This window comes from Aegilops tauschii, chromosome 3, assembly GCF_002575655.3.
Source record: "Aegilops tauschii subsp. strangulata cultivar AL8/78 chromosome 3, Aet v6.0, whole genome shotgun sequence".
Classification (NCBI taxonomy): domain Eukaryota; kingdom Viridiplantae; phylum Streptophyta; class Magnoliopsida; order Poales; family Poaceae; genus Aegilops; species Aegilops tauschii.
In genome coordinates, this window is record NC_053037.3 from 57,542,819 (window position 1) to 57,564,714 (window position 21,896).

The 21,896-nt window shown below is 45.0% G+C and overlaps 1 protein-coding gene, 2 long non-coding RNA genes and 1 pseudogene across 3 annotated transcripts; 1 reads left to right on the forward strand and 3 right to left on the reverse strand.

The window, feature by feature from the left end:
- The first annotated feature begins 2,759 nt into the window (after positions 1-2,759).
- LOC109738899 (uncharacterized) lies at positions 2,760-10,518 on the forward strand. Its single transcript, XR_002226912.4, has 4 exons — positions 2,760-3,055; positions 3,244-3,334; positions 7,363-9,193; positions 10,431-10,518. It is a non-coding gene; the product is annotated as an uncharacterized lncRNA (long non-coding RNA).
- Positions 3,300-5,484, reverse strand: LOC109738894 (uncharacterized). The gene has a single exon (XM_040403476.3). It carries the CDS (start codon positions 5,208-5,210, stop codon positions 3,492-3,494), a length of 1,719 nt encoding a protein of 572 aa, XP_040259410.2. The 5' UTR covers positions 5,211-5,484; the 3' UTR covers positions 3,300-3,491.
- On the reverse strand, positions 8,934-12,289 carry LOC141042264 (uncharacterized). Its single transcript, XR_012204239.1, has 2 exons — positions 11,237-12,289; positions 8,934-10,516 (listed from the first exon to the last, which is right to left on the reverse strand). It is a non-coding gene; the product is annotated as an uncharacterized lncRNA (long non-coding RNA).
- A 2,740-nt stretch (positions 12,290-15,029) lies between these two features.
- The window catches only part of LOC109738893 (uncharacterized), a 48,055-nt pseudogene continuing 41,188 nt past the window's right edge, over positions 15,030-21,896 (reverse strand).

Here is a 21,896-nt window from a genome sequence, read left to right on the forward strand (position 1 = left end):
CATTTACACTTCTAAGGCTGCGAGCACAACAGATCACCGTAGATTGTGGACTATAGTGACGTTCATGTTGTTGTCCTAGACTAATTCAGCATATCGAGTGTTGGTTGTTGTGCGATCTTCGACTGCCTCAGTGGAATTTTTTTTTTGAGAACAAGCGGAATTTCTTTTGTGGTTGTGGTTGGTTTACATCCTTGTGCACCACGGACTCAGGTCCTCAAACATTGCTGTTCTAATTGTTTGGGTAGTTCTTTCAAGGAAAACATAAAAGATTCTAAGGTAACAAGCACCCGTGTATAAATACAGGCTTTACAACTTCAGGCCAGTGCTCAGGGCAATATATAATACAGGGTAGAACCATACAAGTAGAAATTTGGGCAGTGCATTTTCGTTCCTAGCAGTAGAAGTTTATGTTAAATGCCACTGTTGTTAGTCCAAGATGAAAGCATGTGTAGAGCCATCATGTGGCCAGTGTTATTTCCTGTGCAATACGGCAGTGCCTTTGATGTGCACACGACTGGTTGCTGACTAATTGAAAGGTTACGGAACGGCTTGTTACCTTTCATGAGTCAAGGTCTCTACTTGCATGTAGGCCCGTTGCAAGCTACTGTAGTTAATGTTGTCACTGTACTGTAGTGTTGCAGCGTGTCTTCACCGGCAAGAATCTACAGCAGGAGAGCTACATTATTATTAATTTGATTAGGAATCTCTCCTCTAGAGCTGGAGTTAATTAGATTACTAGAAAGAGAGTCTGTGTGAGTTTCAGGGGTATATAAGTTGAGCCAACATAAGAAAAGGCTACACATACTATTAGTTATAGCTGATTTGAAGACTAAATGGAGAATTTAATCTTTCTGTTTTACTCAGAGAAATACCTTGGGAACATACATGTTCTGAAAATTTGCAGGTTACTGTTTGCTTGTAAAATAAGAGCTGGAGTTGATTAGATTACTGGATATGGAGCCTGAGTTTTATGGGATATTAGTTCAGACAACGAACATTGGGAAAGGCGGCACATGCTAATTATAGCTGATTTGGGGACTAAAGGAAGAAGAATATTAAAGGTTTCTGTTTCAGTTTAATATTCAAAGAAACTCCGAGGGAACATGCTCTGCAAGACAATTGATTGGTCTCGTGAGGTACTGTATCTTTCAATTTACTCCAAAGAAGAAGAGGCCGCACGTGAACTCGCTAGTCGCCTGCGGCAAAGCAGGTCTCTGGAGGCGCAGCAGAAGCAGGAGGGGAGGATGGTGGCCGGCGAAGCTGCTGCTCGTGCTGAAGGAGGCCACGCAGTAGCAGGAGTAGGAGGGCGTGGAGGCATGCCAGTTTGTATCTGGAAACTGTATTGTACAGAATTTCCATCACCACAGAAGAAGGTGATGGAGATTGTATATAGTATTTACTTCTATACAATCACTTCAGAAGAAGGTGATGGAGTACATTTCTAAGGCTGCGAGTTCAAACGACCGATTCCGCAAATCAGGTATTGTCTCTGGCCTGTGTTTGACTGCCTTTTCGGTGGGATTTCTTTTGAAGTACACTCGGCAGCGGCTGTGCCCAACCTCTGAAGCATCGGTTTGGTTTACATCCCTGTGCACAGCAAACATCGCTGTTCCAAACAAATTATTCTACAGATTTTCCTTCACCGCAGAAGGAGGCCATGGACAATAATATTTACACTTCTAATGGCTGTGAGAGCAACCGATCACCGACGTTCTGTCTTGCTGTCCTAGACCGATTCGGCATATCAATTTTTGGTTCCTTTTTTTGAGTAACATCAATTTTTGGTTCCTGTGCAGTGTTTAACGGCATATTCAGTGGAATTTCTTTTGTGGTCGTGGTAGATACATTCGGCAGTGGCCATGCGCTCTCAAGCCATTGGTTTCGTTTACATCCTTGTGGAAAAAATGAAAAAAAATATTTTGGGTAATTATTTTGTTGTTATATTTTTTGGGGGTAATTTTTCAAGGTAAAACATAAAGGTTCGAGATAACAAGCACCCGTATATAAATTCTTGGTCATGGTGAAAAGATCTCAAATAATCTAGCTAAAATTCCAGTAACTATTCACATATTGTGCCTATTGCCCCGATGAAATCGATACTCCCCCCGGTTCCAAAATAAGCATCGCTAATTTAATATAAAATCAGCACAAAGTTGTACTAAATCAACAACCCTTGTTTTGGGACGGAGGAGTAGCATTTAGCGTTCAAAATTAGGGATACTCGTGACTCACCTTCGACGAGGAAGGCCGCCATCAGGTACTGCTACGAACACGAGAAAGTCGTTTAGGATTTTGGGAATGTTCAGAACCTTCCCAAACCGGGTTCTCTTGTTCTTTTTTCTGCTTTCCTCCTTTTCTTTTTTCATTTTTTTTTCTTTTTTGTTTCCAAATTCATGAACATTTTCTGAAATCTGAGAACATTTTTTCAAATTTGTGAACATTATTTGAAATTCAAAATTTATTCATCAAATTCAAAAAACGTCCATCATATTGAAAAATGTTCATCAAATTCAAAAAATGATCATTAAATTTAAATTTTGTACATCAAAATACATAAAATAATAATTGAAAATTCAAAAATGTTCATAAAAATACAAAAAATGTCACAAAAATTCAAAAAATGTTCATTTTTAGAATTTATGAACATTTTCCTGAATTCATGAACATTTTTTAAATTCTTGAACAGGTTTTTGCATTAGTAAACATTTTTTCGAAATTCTAATTTGCTTTTTGAAATCCCAAACTTTTTTAAAGAAGCAAAAAACAAAAACAGAAAAAAAAAGATACGAAAAAAATAAGGGAGACCGGCCCCGCATCTGGGTCGGCCCAAGGTCACACATGGGGGAGCGAGAGGGTGCGCGCTAAATCTCATAAAAAAGAGGGTGCGCGTTGCCCACTTTCCCACACGCTCGTCCGGCCGCAACGCCGGCGTCCGCAGGCGGCTGTAGTTCATGCACCAAGTCGGAGCATCATCACTCGCGTGAGATATGAGACACAGGAAACGAGGCAAGCCGGAGCAGGGATGCCGCCCAAGTTGCTACCTGCTACGGACTTGGTCAGTTTTCACTCTCGTCACTGGGGACGCCATGGGGTTCGTCCTCGTGCTCCAGGTGTTCGATGGAATGTGCCTGGGCGACAAAATGCACACATCTCTCATTTATTTTTCCCAAAAAATGGCGCGTGAAATACAGGATTGACACTAGGAACTGTAAGTCTAATTGGACTCGTTTACTACCTTTTCAGGTGTCCTGGGTTGACCAAACTCTGGCCGCAAAAGAGCTGCTGGGGATCAAGGTCTACCACAGACTCTGCCTTGATTAACCTTAAGAAGCAGGTTCGTACAAGCTCATACTATGATTTTGTTTCCTTACTTTACAATTCATCATATATGAAAAGGAGAAAAGGTGCATCAGCCTTATACAAGTAGGTTCGTACAAACTCATATCAATACATATGATAAACAAACACACTGACACAGCCCAGGCCACACATCATTTACTGGTAGAACGGAAACGATTGCAGTTCCAGCGTTTGGCCTGGAAAGCCACTGACAAAACAACAGCCACCGCAAAGCCAACTCCGAAACCGGATCCCACAAACACAAACAACACTATGGTTCCAACACTGTCTTGCGAAGACACCGATGAGTTGAGGGTTCCGGTACCTGAACTGTTGCACTGTTTGGACAGTGGCTTCCCACACAGTCCTTCATTGCCTTCGAATGAGCTGTTGGTGAACAGTGAGAACTGCTGCCCTTCTGGTATCATTCCGGTCAAATTGTTGTAGGAGAGATTCAACACGGCCAGATATGTTAGGCTGGTTAGATCCCTTGGGATCTCCCCCGAGAGCTTGTTCCGAGAGAGGTCCAGTGACTCAAGCTGTGCCAAGTCACCAAGCTTTGATGGGATTCTTCCAGTGAAGGCATTATGTGACATGTTCAGGCCATGTAGAGCAATAAGATTCCCAATTGAGTCTGGCATGGGACCATCAAATGTGTTGTTTGAGAAATCAAGCATCTTGAAAGTGGTCAGGATCTTGGTAAATGTAAGATCAATCCCTTTGAATGTGAGTCTCTCTTGGTAGTACTCCCTGGGAAATCTTGAGTCAAAGGCCAGAGCATTACCCTTCTCACTAGAGTTTTCTGTCATTCTTTGTAGCATGTCAAACCATTTTGAACTCAAGTTCCCAGAAAAGTTATTTGAGGCCAAATCAATAATCTGCAAAGCCGAGAAGCCCTTACTACTCGCATCACTTTCACCAGGGCCTCCTATTGAACCATATAATTGATTTGATCTCAAGATGAGAATTCGTAGATTAGACATCTCACCCAACCAAGATGGAAAAGTATCAAGAATTTGATTGCTACCAATGTCAAGAACCTCTAAGTTTCTGCAGTTACATAATGATCTTGGTATCTTCCCTTCAATTTGGTTGTTGTTCAAATCAATTGTCTGAAGCATACATCCTTCTCCAATATTTTCAGGTAGTATCCCATGCAAATGATTATCTCTCAATTTCAACATACCTAAGCTGCTACCTTCTATTAGATTCTGTAGTAGAGGAACAGAGTCTGCTAAAGCAATAGACCAAGTTGATCCACCGTTTACGATTTGCACATTATCAAGATAGAGATCCCTTAGATTGCAAAATTTGGATACGAATGTCTGAAAACTTGGATCTCGGAGATATAGATCATTGTGTGCATAACCAGGCCAGTCAGTATGAGAGGGAAGATCAAGTGTACGCAAATTTTGGAGGTGACCAATTCCAATGGGTATCTGACCAAACAACCTCGTATTAGAAAAATTGAGACTGAGGAGCTCGGTCAGCCGCTCAAACCCAAAACTAGGAAGACTGGTCAGGCCAAAGTCATTACCAGAGAGGCTGAGATTTGTGAGAGAGGTGAGGTTGAATAGTGCTAGGCTGAGACCACTGGTGCTCTGCAGGTTACGATCACTGAGGTCCAAAGTGATCACCCGACCGGATGCCCTGTCACATCCAACACCCTCCCAGTGGCAACAGTCTGTGCCCTGTTGCCATGACGAGAGGTTGGGTTTGAGAAAGGAGTGCTTCAGCTGGAGCAGAGATGAAGCCTGATTAGGGAGGCACTGGACTGTGGTTCTATTGCCGCCGTTGGCAGCAATTTTGATGGAGCAGTAGCATGTGAGGAGTAGCAGGGTGAAGTGAAGCCGTGGGCTCCTGAAGCTCATCTTTCTACTGCTTGTCTACCTTATAGCTTCAAGCTGGTGCTTGGGGCAATATATAATACAGGGTAGATGTAGAGATCCCAATAGTACATGTCGCTCATTTATGTTCAATGCGGCATTTTTCTTGAAAGGGCTATTGTTGGTCAATGATGAAAGCGTGTGCAGTGTCATTATGTGGCCAATGTTATTTCCTGTGCAACACCGCAGCGCCTTTGATGTGCACACGACTGGTTGCTGACTAATTCAAAGTTCAAAGAACAAATTGCTACCTCTCATGAGACAAGGTCCAGTTCCCCGTAGGCCCGTTGCAAGCTACGGTACTTAATGTAGTCAGTGTACTGCACGCAGGTGCTGTAGCGTGCCTCCTGTGGCAAGAATTTACAACAGGATAGCTACATGTTGCTTATTCCCTCCGTCCAAAAATATTTGTCATCAAAATGGATAAAAAGTGATGTATCTAGAACTAAAATACATCTAGATACATCCCCTTTTATTCATTTTGATGACAAGTATTTCCGGACGGAGGGAGTATTTGATAAGGAAGCTCTCCTCAAAAGCTGGAGTTGATTATATTACCTGAAATATAGTGTGAGTTTTACGGGGTATATAAGTTGAGCCAACATTAGAAAAGGTTACTGATGTTTCTATTTTACTTCAGAGAAATACCTTGGGAACGTACATGTTCTGGAAAATTGCAGGTTACTCTTGACTCTGTAAGATAAGAGCTGGAGTTGAATAGGTTACTGGATATGGAGTCTGAGTTTTAGGGGATATAAGTTGAGCCAGCCAACATTAGGAAAGGCTACACATATTAAATATTAATTATAGCTGATTTGGAAACTGAAGGAAAAAAATATTGAGGCATCTATTTTAGCCATGTCACAGGTGACGCCCTCCCACACTGGCAGCAGTCTCTTCCAGCTTGCCAAGATGCCAGATTCGCATCGATGTCGATAAATGAGCGCTTTAGCTGGAGGAGGGAAGAAGCCTGATCTTGGAGGCAAGAAACAGTGGTGTTATGCTTGGCTGCAGTATCCAGTAGAAGTGGCACTAGCAGGAGTAGTAGGATCGTAGAGGCAAGATACTATCAACGGTTTAGGAGCATTAGCAGGAGCAGGATTAGTAGGACGTGGAGGGGTCACTGTTTAGTTGAGTAATTTTTCTACTGTCTTGCTGCTTCCTCAATGGTGCACAAGGCATGGCAGTTTATGTTTAACTGTATTGTATAGATTTTCTTGAAAAAGGTATTGTACAGATTTTCCTTGAAAAAGGTATTGTACAGATTTTCCATCACCACAGAAGAAGGTGATGGAGAATGTATTTACACTTCTAAGGCTGCAAGTGCAACAGATCACGGTAGATTGCGGACTATAGTGACGTTCGTGTTGCTGTCCTAGATAGATTCAGCATATCAAGTGTTGGTTGCTGTGTGGTGTTTTACTGCCTCAGTGGATTTTTTATAGAAGTGGAATTTCTTTTGTGGTTGTGGTTGGCGTACATCCTTGTGTACTGCGGACTCAGGTCCACGAACATTGCTGTTCTAATTTTTGGGGGTAGTTCTTTCAAGGAAAACATAAAAGGTTAAGATAACAAGCACTCATGTATATATGTCAGGTGTGCTTGTGTCTCCACTGAGAGTGATGTTATCAGATGGGGTTTGGGTCCTAAGCATGTATATACGACCAAATCCATGTATACATATCTTGAAAGAAACATCTCAGGTTGCAACTACCGGTGGATCTGGAAAGCCCGTATTCCTTTGAAAATTTAGATTTCCATGTGGCAATTGTCGCAGGATGCGGTGCTAACTAGGGACATGATGAAACATCGTGGGTGGAAAGGGGAACCAAAGTGCTCGTTCTGCGGGGAAAGGGAGACTTCCCAACACCTATTTTTCACGTGCCCTGTTGCGAGAGTTACCTGGAGAGTGGTGGGGTGCATGCTGGGCACTGAACAGTGCCCTAACAATTTGTGGCAGGCTTATGTTTGGTGTCATGTGTTTTTACCGGGGGAGATGTCTTTTATACGGCTGGCATTGCGGCCATTTGCTGGGCTATCTGGACCCGTCGTAACAGAGTTATTTTTGAACATATTCCTCTCAAATCTCCGTTTGAATGCATCTTCTCTGCTTGTGCGCTGTTGTGTTACTGGGCAGGTCTGATGAAGCAAGAGGACGCGATGACACTGAGAACTGGAGGGGAAAAGCTGAAAGAGAATACTTCTCGTCTGATGAGGATCTGCGCGACGGCTTATCAAGAAGAAGGAGCTCGTTGAGGAGGGGGTGATCGTGATCTTGTCTTTTACTTTGCTGGAATAGTTGCCTCCTGCGTGAGGTTGGTTCGGGCCTGTTGCTCTGGTTGGAGCCTATCGTTTGTTTTGGTCTGGTTGTAGACGGTGTTTGATCTGGTTAGGGCTTGGATTATATAGTGTCGTCGGGTTTTCGCCCACAGTGAGTAATCTCGATGACGAGTGCTCATGGTGGGTTTTCCGGCGATGCTTGAACCCGCTTTCCTCTTTCCCGCCTTATTTTCTGGACAATGGTTGTATTTCCGTTATGTCGCAGTAATGGAAAGGGGTAATGCCTGGTTAAAAAAAAAAGCACCCATGTATAAACACATGCTTTACAACTTCAAGCTAGTGCTCAAGGAATATATATTACAGGGTAGAATCGTACAAGTAGAAATTTCAGCAGTGCATTTTGCTCGTTCCTAGCAGTACCAGTTTTTTTTGCGGGCCCTAGCAGTACAAGTTTAACTGTTGTTAGTCCAAGATGAAAGCATGTGTAGAGTCATCATGTGGCCAGTGTTATTTCCTGTGCAATACGGCAGTGTCTTTGATGTGCACACGACTGGTTGCTGACTAATTGAAAGGTTACGTAACGGTTTGTTACCTTTCATGAGTCAAGGTCCACTTGCATGTAGGCCCGTTGCAAGCTACTGTAGTTAATGTAGTCATTGTACAAGAGTGTCGTAACGTGTCTCCCAGTGGCAAGAATCTACAGCAGGAGAGCTACATTATTAACTTGATTAGAAGCTCTCCTCCAAAGCTGGAGTTGATTATATTACTTGAAATATAGTCTGAGTTTTAGGGGATGACAACATTAGGAAAGGTTACACATATTAATTATAGCTGATTTGAAGACTAAATGGAGAAGAATACTAATGTTTCTATTTTACTTGAGAGAAATACCTTGGGTACCTACTTGAGAGAAAAGGTTACCCTTTGCTCTGTAAGGTAAGAGTCGGACTTATAGGGGATATTACCGAAAAAGGGTTTCCCCCGCTTTGTATACAAAGCAACCAACCAAGACAACCAACGATAGGTGCTGGGGCGAAACCAGCACAGTCACGCCCAAAAGAAAAAAAAAGAGAAAATACAAGAGAAACAAATGCCGACAACGGCGGATCGACAAAAAAACAAAGAAGCCTCGTGGCCGCTGCATCCACCGGAGCTCGCCCACCAAGCTCCGAGCCTCTGAAGCGCCGGTACCAATCAACACCTCCAAGACGGGACGCGACGATGACGACGCTGATGCCAAGGGTTTCCCCCGGTACGCTGAGAGGAGAGAGGAAGGGTAGCCCCGACGCCTTCCAGGAAGGTCCGTGTAACACCCACGATGCGGCTATATCTCCCACGTGTCGAGGCACGACTAGAGGCATAACCGCATGGTGGTTTTGTCGCAAGAAGGGTCATCTTCACACAATCCCATGTAATGAACAAGAATGAGATAGAGAACTGGCTTACAATCGCCACTTCACACAATGAACATATAATTCATACATCATTCAGAGTACACACATAGTCCGACTACGGACGAAGCCAAAAGAAAAGAAAATAACCCAACTGCTAGATCCCCGATCGTCCGAACTAGGCTCCACTACTGATCAACATGGAACGAAACATAGCAACGACCAAGATCTTCGTTGAGCTCCCATCTAAGCTCGGTTGCATCACCTGCACTGGTATCATCGGCACCTGCAACTGTTGTGATAGTATCTGGTGAGTCACGAGGACTCAGCAATCTCAAAACCCGCGAGATCAAGACTATTTAAGCTTATGGGTAGGAAGTGGTAATGAGGTGGAGTTGCAGCAAGCACTAAGCAAATATGGTGGCTAACATACGCAAGTAAGAGCGAGAAAAGAAGCAACGCAACGGTGGAGAAGTTAGAAGTGATCAAGAACTGATCCTGAAACTACTTACGCACAATCATAACACAAAGACCGTGTTCGCTTCCCGGACTCCGCCGAAAAGAGACCATCACGGCTACACACGCGATTGATGCATTTTAATTAAGTCGAGTGTCAAGTTCTCTACAACCGGATATTAACAAATTCCCATCTGCCCATAACCGCGAGCACGGCTCTCAAAAGTTTATACCCTGCAGGGGTGTCCCAACTTAGCCCATCACAAGCTCTCACGATCAGCGAAGAATATTCCTTCTCCCGGAAAGACCCGATCAGTCTCGGAATCCCGGTTACAAGACATTTCGACAATGGTAAAACAAAACCAGCAAGACCGCCCGATGTGCCGACAAATCCCGATAGGAGTCGCACGTATCTCGTTCTCAGGGCACATCGGATGAACCAGACATCGGGTTGGCATAGACCCTGGTTGCCCAGGGGGCGCCGGACATCGCTCGGTTCGGACCAACACTCGGAGGAGCACTGGCCCGGGGGGGCTAAAATAAAGATGACCCTCGGGAAGGCGACTCCCTAGGGAAAAATATAGGTCCTGGGTAGGCAAATGGAAAACAAAAGTTGGGCCTTGCTGAAGGAGTTTTATTCAAAGCGAACTTTCAAGGGGTTCCCATAAACACGACCGCGTGAGGAACGCAAAATCAAAGAACATAACACCGGTATGACGGAAACTAAGGCAGCAAGAGTGAAACAAAACACCAGGCAAAAGGCCGAGCCTTCCACCCTTTACCAAGTATATAGATGCATTAATTAAAATAAGAGATATTGTGATATCCCAACATAATCATGTTCCAACATGGAGCAATCTTTAACTTCACTTGCAACTAACAACGCTATAAGAGGGGCTGAGCAAAAACAGTAACTTAGCCAAACAACGGTTTGCTAGGAAAGGTGGGTTAGAGGCTTGACATGGCAATATGGGAAGCATGGTAAACAAGTGATAGGTAGCGCAGCATAGCGATAGAACAAAGCAACTAGCAAGCAAAGATAGAAGTGATATCGAGGGTAATGGTCATCTTGCCTGAGATCTCGCAAGGAAGAACAACGAGTCCATGAAGAAGACAAACAGACGTAGTCGAACGAATCCTCACAACTCCGGAACGAAACCGAAGCTAACGAGAGAAGCAAATCGGAAAGAATCAAACAACATGATAAACACACAAGCATAAACATGGCATGATGCGCAAACAAGTATGTTGCATGACCGGTTTAAAAGCATGGCAAAGTGCAACAAACAATACTACAAGTTAAGTGGAGCTCACGAAACACCACATTTAATTATTAAGTTAACTCTCGTTTATGTACTCAACAATATTAAATGTTGTTAAACATGGCAAGAGGTGAAGCATAATTAAACTAACAATTTAAGCAAGTTTAAATGAGGACGGAAACACAAACAACAATTCCGAAAAATCCCCATATGTTATTTAGCAATTTAATGCAACAACAATTTTTAACATTTTAAATGTTGTTATCGTGATGTGGATGACATATGCAAGTTTTATGCAATTTTATGAACATGTTGACATGAGCATGTTATGAAGCATTTGTCACCGTAGTGGAAAGAAAGGGTGCCACGGCAACGACAATGAAAATGGTGCCACGGCAACATTCCGATGACCCGATAACTCATGGAGATACCGGTGTAAAAGGAAGTGTGACGTGAGCGTGCCATGCAAGGATGGTGGGGTGATCCCGGATTCCGGGTTCCCACAGGACTGCGGCATGGCAAACGAGGAGGAACGTGCAAAGACATCTCGGACACGGTGCAAACACGAGCATCTCATACAACACATGCATTCGTTCTCGGAAGGTCGTCTCGGCGGGTATACCTTCGAAGCGTGCGTTTCCGGAACGGATCAAGTTTGTCGAGGGAAGTAGTGGTACTTGCGGGTCGCAGTGGAAGTAGTCGTTCTCATGATGATAGTGGAAGTAGTGGTATACGATGACCGTTGAGGTACTCGCGATCTTGGCGACGGTAGTTGTTCACGGGTCGTGGACGTTCCGGTCATGGGTAGAGGTACTTGGCGCATCGTCGGGGTACTTGGCAAAATCTTGGAGAAGATGCTTGACGGTCCGGGTACGGGTCTTGGCGGTCTTGGCGACTCCAAGTGGCACCAGGCACACGACCACGGTCAACCCCACACGAGTGTACAGAGGCAAAACTTGGTGGTGCTGCACATACGCGGTTGCTAGAGGATGGATGACGCCGGGTCGAGGCTGCGTCTTGGCGGTTCAAGGAGGGTCGAATAGGAGCAGGGCGGAGCTCGTGATGGACGGGGAGCGCAGCCTGGAGGCAGCAGCAGCGGTTGGTGGCGTGTGCGGGCGGCGTGTGGAGGCGGAGCAGGGAACGTGGCGCGGCGGTGGCTTCACCTTGCAGAGGAGGTCGAGGCAGTCGGCCACCAGGGAGACGAAGGCGAGCTTGATGACGAGGCAGCCATGGTCGCTGGCGCGCGAGGAAGAGAAGAAGGAGGCGAGCGGGAGGTGGCTGGCGGAGGAGAGCATCTCACGCGCGGGGAAGGAGGTGACAGAGGCAGGGCTTGCCGGCAGCGTTGCAGCACGAGGACGGCGGCGTCGTCCTGCAGGCATCCATGGCGGTCGCGAGCAACAAGGGTGCAGCGGCGCGGCACCGGAGCATGGGCTCGCCGGCCGGAGCGGCGGCGGGGTCGCGGGGCGAGGCGAGGTCGAAGAAGCAGGAGGGAGCAGGCAGGCGAAGGGGGCGCGCGCTAGGAGAGCGAGAGGGTGAGGAGGAGATCGAGCGGAGGGAGATGGGGATCGGGGCTCCTGGCGGCGCTGGAGGGGGCATCGAGGGAGAGAGCGAGGGGATCGGGAGGAGGCTGGGGTTAAGATGGGAATGACTGGGCTGTTGGTTGGGCCATGATGCAAATGGGCCGGCCTAGTTGTAGGGCTGCAAGGCTGTGCAGGCTCCTCTCTCTTCCTTTCCAATTCTCTCCGAAAACAGAAAAGGGAAGAAAAAAAAAACAGTGGGTAGAGCTGAGATTTCAACAAGTGACATATTTTCTAGAGACGGAAAAAATGGAGGATTTAATAAAAATGATTGGCAAGAGTTTAGCAGATAGAAATTCAAATAAGTTTGAATAAAACTCAAACCGTTTGAATTTGAAGAAAATTTAGATGAAGACCAAATGAGATGAGATTTCAACTGGTAACCCTACATGAATAACATGACTTATGGGCAGAAGTGGAACATTTTTAGAGAAAGTAAAACTGCAACTCAATTTCACCAAAAGTTTAAAGGAAGATTGGGAAGTAGAGTTGGATATGAAGGAAAATTGAAGAATAACGCAAATGTGTTATGGATGATTCCAAGTTAATGGAATGATTTAATATAGCTCCCTAAAATATTGGGAGAATATGTTATAAAGAGAAGTCACCCTTCCCTCGATTTAAATGGATCGAGGATCCATACAATTTATTTAAAAGAGTTATAAAATTAATGATATGATGGCATGATGAAATGATGCAATGCAAGAGATGACATGAGATGAAATGCATGACATGAACAAAATGCAAAACGAAAGACAAAACCCGACCACGAAGGAAATAACATATCACATAGCCGGAAATGGCAAGAGTTGGAGTTACAATTATGGAAAGTTACATCCGGGGCGTTACAGTCCGGCAGCACCCTCAAGCGCCACCGCGTCGGTGTCAGCCAAGCCAACAGGGATTTCTCCCGATCCCAACCTATCACCTCAGGCACTTCGGAGCTCGCCACCAAACCGACCACCACCCAGCGCCGACCCGGACATGAAGCTTCCTACGCTGTCTCACCACGACACCGCGAAGGATGGCCTGCACAATGAAGAGGAGGAGTCGGGACTAGGCAGCAACACCGTCGGCATGCGGGAGGGTCCCACCTCCACCGTCAACGATGGTAGCTGACCTTACGCAATAGCAGGAACATACCAGGCCCGTGGCCGCACAGCCCCGGCCGGGATCTCCGAGGCCCGTAAAGTTCCCGCCTTCGCGCTGCAGCCGGCACGCCGTCGGCGTCGCCGCCCCCGGTCCAAGTCGCTCCTCCTCACCACGCAGAGGACAACGAAGGCACGCCGGGCGCCGACACGCTAGGACATAGATGGGGCCCGAAGGGCCCAGATCTGAGCCGGGGGCGCGCCGCCGGCCACCCCGCGCCACCAAGCCGCCTCGCCGCCAAGGAGCCGTGCCACCACCATGCCCGCCGCCAGCCACCGCCCCCCACCCCGGGTAGGGAGGACGCACGCGCGGGAAGATGACATCCCGCCGCCGCCGACACCACCCGGGCCAGAGCCGGGGGCACCCGCCGGCGGCGGTGGGGGGAGGAGGGGAGGAAGGGGCTGAAGGGGAGGGGCGCGCGCCGCCCCGGCCGCCTCCCGGGGAGGCAGCACGAGGGCGGATCCGGGGGTGGGGAGGGAAGAGCAGTGGGAAGAGAGCCTGAATCAGGCCTGCGCGCGGCGAGATGCGCCGGAGACTGCCGGGATCAAGAGGTTATAGGGGATATAAGCTGAGCCAACATTAGGAAAGGCTATGCTGATTAATCATAGCTAATTTGGACACTAAAGTAAGAAGAAAATTAAATGTTCTGTTTTAGCTTGACAGAAATACCTTGGGGACATGTTCTTAAAAATTGGACGTTACATTGCTTTGTAAGATATTTGCTGTAGAGAGGCAGAGCCTCGGTTGTACCTAAGAAGCTATTAACTCTGAGCATATTATTTAGCCATGTATTCTAATGCTTGGATAGCGAGGTGCCTTTGTGAACCTGGGGATGAACGGCTTTAATTTGCTTGTGCAGTTGTGCTTTGAGCCGATGTTATGCTCTATAGAAATAAGGATCACAGACCAGGTGCGTGGTTGATACGTACCATGCTGTTGCGAAAAAGAATGCCTAATTAAACTACAAGTCTTGGAAGAACTGTTCCTTGAACACTATGATCTGCAAATGAGCAAATGACGACGGAGGCTGTCCCGCGCGGCATAGCTGGTCTGGAGGTAACGCAGTAGCAGGAGTAGGAGGAGGTGGAGGTGTTTCTGTTTAGTTGGAGCCATTTTGCTACTTGCTGGCTTGATGCTTCCTCAATGGTGTTGTGAAGGTTGCTGTTTAGTTGGAGCCAGTTTCTGTTTAATAACTGTAGTGTACAGATATTCCTTGAAGGAACTAGTCAGATATTGTTTCACCACAGAAGAAGGTGATGGAGATTGTATTTACAATTATGAGGTTGTGTTGCTGTCCTAGAATGATTCAGAATATCAAGGGTTGGTCCCCAGGCTGTGTTTAATTGCGCTAGAATTTCTTTTGTGGTTGTGGTAGATACACTCGGCAGTGGCTATGCCCAATCTCTCAAGCATTGATTTGGTTTACATCCTTGCGCACAGAGAAAATAGTTAACACGCTGCATATTGCGTGTCATTGGATATGTAACATAAACTCAATCAATGCAAGGAATCCAATGCAACCGAAGGAGGTAGATAAGTAATTTCTTCCACAGAAAAGTAGTTTATTTAAGTTGTCTCATATAAAAAGTAGAATCCATATTGTGCATCCTAAAAAAAGTAAAACCCATATGCACACAACATATCTTTTTTCAGGAAGTACATTGTATGCGAATAGTATTGCATATGGATTCATGATTTCCTGTAGACCCATACTTCCATGCGGCAATACAGTCGCAACAAGAATGACAGTGCAAAGCCGACTCCAAATCCCAAGCCAACAAACGCGAACAAAAGGATAACGCCGAGTTTGTCCTGCCACAAGTTGTCAGATTCTGGAGGAGCCACTTCACTTGGAGCAATTGAACTTTGATTGTCACAGTGCTTGGAGAGTGGAACTCCACAGAGCCCTGCATTACCTTCAAATGAACTGTCAGAAAATGTTGAGAACTGGTTGCCTTGTGGGATTCTTCCATACAAGTTGTTGCATGAAAGATTCAACCATTCAAGAGAAGTAAGTGAGGTTAACTCTTGTGGTATTTCCCCTGTTATCTGGTTCCAAGAGATCCATCGGTTCCAGCTGAGATAAGTTTCTGTACTGAAATGGAATTTGTCCCGTGAAGTTGTTGTATGACATGTTAAGTCCGCGTAGGGAGACAAGCATCCCAATTGACTCCGGAACATGACCATCAAATGAATTATTTGAGATATCTATTGCATTGAAAGTGCTTAGGATTTTTATGAAACTTAGATCAGATCCTTTGAATGTGATGGTAACAGTATCTTGATAAAATCCTGCACTTGAAGATGTCTCATGTCCTAGAACTTGTCCCTCATCACTAACATTTTCCATCATTGCTTTCAGTTCATTAAACCATCCTTTTGGTAGGTTTCCAGAGAAGTTGTTGGAGGCCAAATCAAGTATTTGCAAACTTGCAAAGTAATTGTTGATTGTCTGATCATGTTTAATATCCCTTATGGTGCCGTTTAGTTGGTTGGATCTCAAGACAAGAACTCGAAGATGTGGAAGAATACCGAACCAAGATGGAAAAGAACCGACAATTTGGTTGTTACCAACATCAAGGAGCTCTAGGCCTTGGCAATTTGATAGTGATCTGGGTATTTCCCCTTCAATTAGATTGTTGTTCAAATCTATTGTCTGAAGCATACATCCTACTATAATATTTTCAGGCAGTATCCCATGGAAATGATTCTCTCTCAACTTCAACGTACTCAAGCTGTTGTAACCTTGCATTAGACAAGATGGTACCACACCGCTGAAATTGTTGTATGATAGGTCCAGTATATCAAGATCATGTTGGGTACAGATAGATCTTGGTATGTGACCACTTCATTTATTCTTGGACATATCAAGGTAAATGGTATTGTTGGGAAGATACCTACCAAAATCGGGTGTAATAGAAGAGAAGTTATTGTTTGAGTAATCTAAGAAAACCATGGACTTTCTAGCTGTGAGTGGTATGGGCACACTGCCATGCAGTTGGTTGGAACTAAGGTTGAGATATTCTAAATTGTGCATATGAACAATAGAAGGGGAGTTTTCAAGACAAGTGAACATATTGTTTGAGAGGTCCAAGAAGAATATACTATCCTTCCAATTCATCCATATCCAACTTGGTATGACTCCATCTATTTGGTTGTTTGAGAGGTCCAAGTAAGACAACTCATTTGTATACCTCAATGCAATTGGAATTTTTGTAAGGCTGCAAGATGCTAGTCCTAGTGTTCTGATGTTATCGAGGTAAGTGAATGGATAGTCATCTTCAACATCTTTCACTGATAACATATTATTGGAGAACATCAATGAATAAAGGCTCCTGAGCTTCCAAAGAAGGCTAAGTTCTACTGTGCCTTGGAAGTGATTCGAGTCAAGCTTGAGTTGTTGAAGTCTCGTAAGATCAAAGAAAGATTTGGGTATATGACCTGCAAGGCTGTTATTGCTTACGTCGATGGAGTACATGAAGGAATATAAGGGGTTTGGAATGCCTTCTAGAGTTCCACAAAGTTCATTTGATGATAGCATTAGCGCCTCCAATGACGGAAGAGCGAACAAAGCCTTTGGGATTTCGCCTGCATGCAGATAGAGAACAGTACTCAAAGGACACTAAATACCCCCAAAAAATAACGTGATAATGAGGTGATATGCCCGGGGAGGGGGGAGGGTGTCTTCTTACCGCTCAGCCTATTATATGATAAGTCCAAATATGAAAGCTTGGTCAACTTCATTTGACCAAGATTTGTAATTTTTCCTGGCATGCAGATAGAGAGCGGTAATCAAAGGACACAGAACGTGATAATGATGTGATATGCCAGGGGGGAGGGGGTGCCTTATCGCTCAACATATTATGTGCTAAGTCCAAATATGAAAGCTTGGTCAAGTTCATTTGACCAAGCTTTGGAATTTCGCCTGCATGCAGATAGAGAACAGTAATCAAAGGACACTAAATACCCCCCAAAATAACATGGTAATGATGTGTGATATGCCGAGGGGGGGGGGGGGGGGGGGTCTTACCGCTCAGCATATTATCTGATAGAGCTGTTTCACGGTGATTGGGTTAGTACTTGGAGTACTTAGCAGTACTTACATGTCTGATCATGTCTGATTTTTATTAGCCGTCCGATCTTGCGGGGAATTTTAATTGATTAAATTTAATATGTTAATTGCGATAAGGGCATAATGGTCCAGGGGGAAATATCTTTTCTTGAACCGATCACCTGAGGACCAGATCCATGTCTACTCGATCCAGTCCAGAATCCTCCTCCGATGTATTCGTCGCCGCTCGCCGCTCCTGACCTTCTCCGTCCTCGACCTGCCTGGTGAGAGGAATAAATTCATCGTCCTCGTCCTCCACCCAACCAACCCCAGCCCCCACGCCGTCACCGAAGAAGAAGAAGGACGGATCTGCGCCGGCTGAATCGGCGGCGACGGCGGCGGGCGATCCCATCTCTTCGCGCGTACCATCCTTAAGGTATGAATTCGGCTTGGCGTTCTGCTCGTTCTCTTGGCCGTTGCGCCCCTCCACCGTGCATGCAGTACAACCTCAACCCCACAAGATCCGGGTAATTTAGCAGTATGCGAGATTTGTACGGACTAGAACAACGAATGGAAAGCTTCATCGTGGCATAGTTTCTCTTGAGCTAATCGCATCATGTTAGTTTAACTAAGATGTTGAGGGCATTGCTTACTTCCTTTGGTACCGCATAAAAAAAGTGACATACTTGACGTTTGAGATGAGATATACTAAAGGAAGATGAGATACTGGTTCCATAGTTGACTTAATTTAGTTTATTAAAGTCATCATCACTTTAGGTTTGCATAGTGCATGAAATATAGTTTAAAGGAAGATGAGATACTACTTGTTGGGCGTTGATGATTGGTTTCCCTCACATGTCAAACGAGCAAAGTCTTTTCCATGCACTTGTCTTTGCCTATGAGCTATTTTACACCTGCAACATTGATAAACAGAAAGATGTTGATGATTGGTTTCCCTCACATGTCATATGCAGGAAGACATGGCGTATGCAAGTGATGAGAGTATGTTCGAGTATCTAAATGTTGTCAGCAAGATGTTTGATAGTGAGGCTGAAGGCTATGAATTCTACAACAAATATGCTCTTGAAAAAGGTTTTAGTGTGAGGAAAAGCTACGTTGAGTGGGATGGATCCAACAAATACATAATTTTAAGGAAAACTGTGTGTAGTCGTCAAGGGTTTCGCGAAGAGAAGCACATGAAAAGAAAGATGGAAGATAGAAAGAGGAGGCCACGAAGTTTAACTCGTGTTGGGTGTAATGCTAAATTGGTCATTATGAGACAGGAGGAAACCGGTCGGTGGTTTGTCAAGGATTTCATCGATGAGCACAGCCATCCTCTAGCCCCACGGGATCTTTCTTGTCTGCTGCGTTCGCACAGACGAATTAGCGATGAGCAGAAAGCGGACATTGCGGACAAGGAAAAATGTGGGATCCGCAAATACCGTATTATGGATATTTTGTGCTTTCAATACGGTGGATTTGATAAGGTTGGATGCATAAAGAGGGACATTTATAATTTCTGCCATGCTAATAAGCAGGAGACAATCAGTGCCGGTGATGCTAATACGGTGATCATGCACATGATGGCGAGGCGAGAGCGAGATGTGGATTTTTTCTTCAAGTACTTGGTAGACGAGCATGGCCATCTGAAGGGACTGTTCTGGGCTGATAGTCAATCGCGACTTGACTACGAGGCTTTCGGAGACGTCATTGTTTTCGATAGCACATACAGAACCAACAAATACAATCTGCCATTCGTGCCATTTGTCGGGTTGAATCACCACCGGAGCACTGTCATTTTTGGCTGTGGTATAATTTCTCATGAAACAAGCCAGGCATACGAGTGGATGTTGCGGACCTTTTCTGATTGCATGGCACAGAAGCATCCGATATCTGTGATCACAGATGGGGACCTTGCAATGCAGAGAGCAATCAGGGTGGTCTGGCCAGACTCAAACCATAGACTATGTATATGGCACATTCAGCAGAACATTGTACGCCATCTGCATGATGACGACGTAAAGGAGGAATTCAGATCTTTCATTTATGACACTTCTTCCATTGAAGAGCATGAGATAGAATGGATATACTTCTTACAACGGAATAAAGTAACCAGTGAGGAGTCTTGGCTGCATCAGATGTATCAAATGAGAAAGTTGTGGTGTGCTCCATATCTTGAGGGGCGCTGTTTCCTAGGATTGAGCAGCAATCAGAGGAGTGAGAGCTTGAACTCTGTGCTACATACGCATCTTGAGGGTAAGATGTCGTTGTTTGAAATGCTAGAGCACTATGAGCGTTGCCTTGCGTCGCGACGGATTAACGAAGCTCTCCATGACGTCGAAGCCTTGCAGTCCGTTCCATTTACAGAGGAAAATGCTTCGCTGCTTGAGAAACACGCCGCAACAGTTTTCACACCTAGTGTCTTTAAGATGGTCTTATGGAGCATAGATGCTGTCAGCAAATGTCAGATCAGAGAGATACTAGATGGATCAGAAGATTCCACTTATGTTGTGTCCAAGCAGGAAAGAATGGATAAAAAGTTTGGAGGGCGCATTGAAGAGCAAGGAGGTCTTCTGCACAGGGTGAGTTGTTCTTGCCGTAAGCTGGAATGCGCAGGCACACCATGTTCCCACATTTTTTACATATTGGGGATTTTAAAACAAACAATTCTGCCCAGTTGTTGCGTTCCCACTAGGTGGACTATGAATGCAAAATGTGCATACGCACCTACCAGAAAAACCCAGATGTATGACTATTCGGTAAGCCTGCAGAGGTACCGCGAGTTGCGGAATTGTAGTCACGCCGCAAGTTTCAAGGCATGCCACTCTGATGAGGACTATCACCATCTAATTATGCTTTTGCAAGCACAACATCATGGCAAGCAATCAAGTTTTGAACAAGCTGACAGCAAGGAGTCAACTAATGCTCAGCATCACAACATTAGGTTTGGCCCGTTGATGCCGCACTCGGAGAAAGTTGATAAGGTTCTGGATCCCGTGCATGTGCCTGGCCGAGGTGCACCGAAGAAAAGGCTGCAGGCAAAGACAAAGAAGTCAAGATCATAGAATATATGTGGCTATTGCAAGAATCCTGGTCACAATTGACGTAAATGCGCTAAATTGCTAGAGGTACGAAATATGTTCATATTTATTTTTTGCATGTGTTTTACTCATAATTGATGTCCATGTGATTTATTCTATTCTTCTGTGTAGGATCTCGAGGCTGAACTGTGATGTCTACATACAGCATGAACCGACGATGAGCCAGAGAAAGTCGTGTGCCATTCAGCTTTGTGTGACGTGGTCTTTACATTCTATTTCATCGTGATAGTAATTTAGTGAAGTGCGGTTGTACTGCCATGTTACTGTATTAGTTCGACATCTTTCGTTTCCATTTTCTGTGTGTATCATTTGATGTCCAACTTTAAGAATGATGATGTATTTCGAACAGGAATAAGGGCTAGCATGGAGCACTTGTTATTGTCGAGTAGAATAATTTTTGTGATGTATTTCTGCACGCACGCACGGCCGCCAGACGGATCTCCCGCGCGATCCCACGGTCTGCATGGCTCATGCATGGCAGGCCGTTTTCCTACGTCGACCCAAACACCGGCCCATCCGAGGTTGCAGCTCCGGACAGCCCACGTCACGTACGATCTCGCGCGTTGTTCTCGTGTAACTAAAAATAGTCCCACCTTGTCCCTCGACCAGCTCCTTTACCTGCTTAAATACCTTCATCGAGGTGATTTTAGCAAGCGTTGGTCCTCATTGTAGGATGAATATGATTCTTACCCTTACTATGGTTGTCATGCATATTCATAATCATCATGCATATTCTTCATTTAGAGATTATTAATGACTGACGTATTTTTTAAATAAGCGGGGCCCAGTGGGGTGTGCTTGGAAATATTTGAGAAACCTCCATGCACGTTCATCTTCGCTGCATGCAAATCGGGCGGTAGCCGCTGTGCCAGCAACTGTCAAGGCCTTGATGAATCACTATTCACATGCAGGTCCCCGACTCTTGCATGCAGGTGCCTGGTTTTTGCATGAAGGTCCTTGGGTCGCATCATTGGTTGAGGAAGTATCTCTAGAGTGTTTCGAACTGACATTGCCCAAGGCATAAAAAATTCAAAAAAATACAAAACCTTGGAAACCTAGCATTGTTTGTGCAAGAGATCATGTGTGCCAAAATTGAGGTGATTTGGAGGTGGTCGAAAAAATGCCCGCATTCCGGAGGGACCATTTGGTCCTTAAGCCAGTTTTTGAAAAAAGGTGAATTTTTCCACCACCTCCAAATCACCCAAATTTTCTTGTACATGGTGACACACATGTGCCAAACATGTCTATGAAAGAAATTTTTGAAAAAAATATATTTTACAATGCCCCCTTGAGGCATAGACCGATGTTTTCAGCAGTTAGTCTACAGGGCATTATAAATTCAAAAAAATTCAAAAAAATACAAAACCTTGGAAACCTAGCATTGTTTGTGCAAGAGATCATGTG

Coding starts and splice junctions, on each gene's coding strand:
- LOC109738894 (XM_040403476.3), bottom strand. CDS start 5,210: ATGAGCTTCAGGAGCCCACGGCTTCACTTCACCCTGCTACTCCTCACA.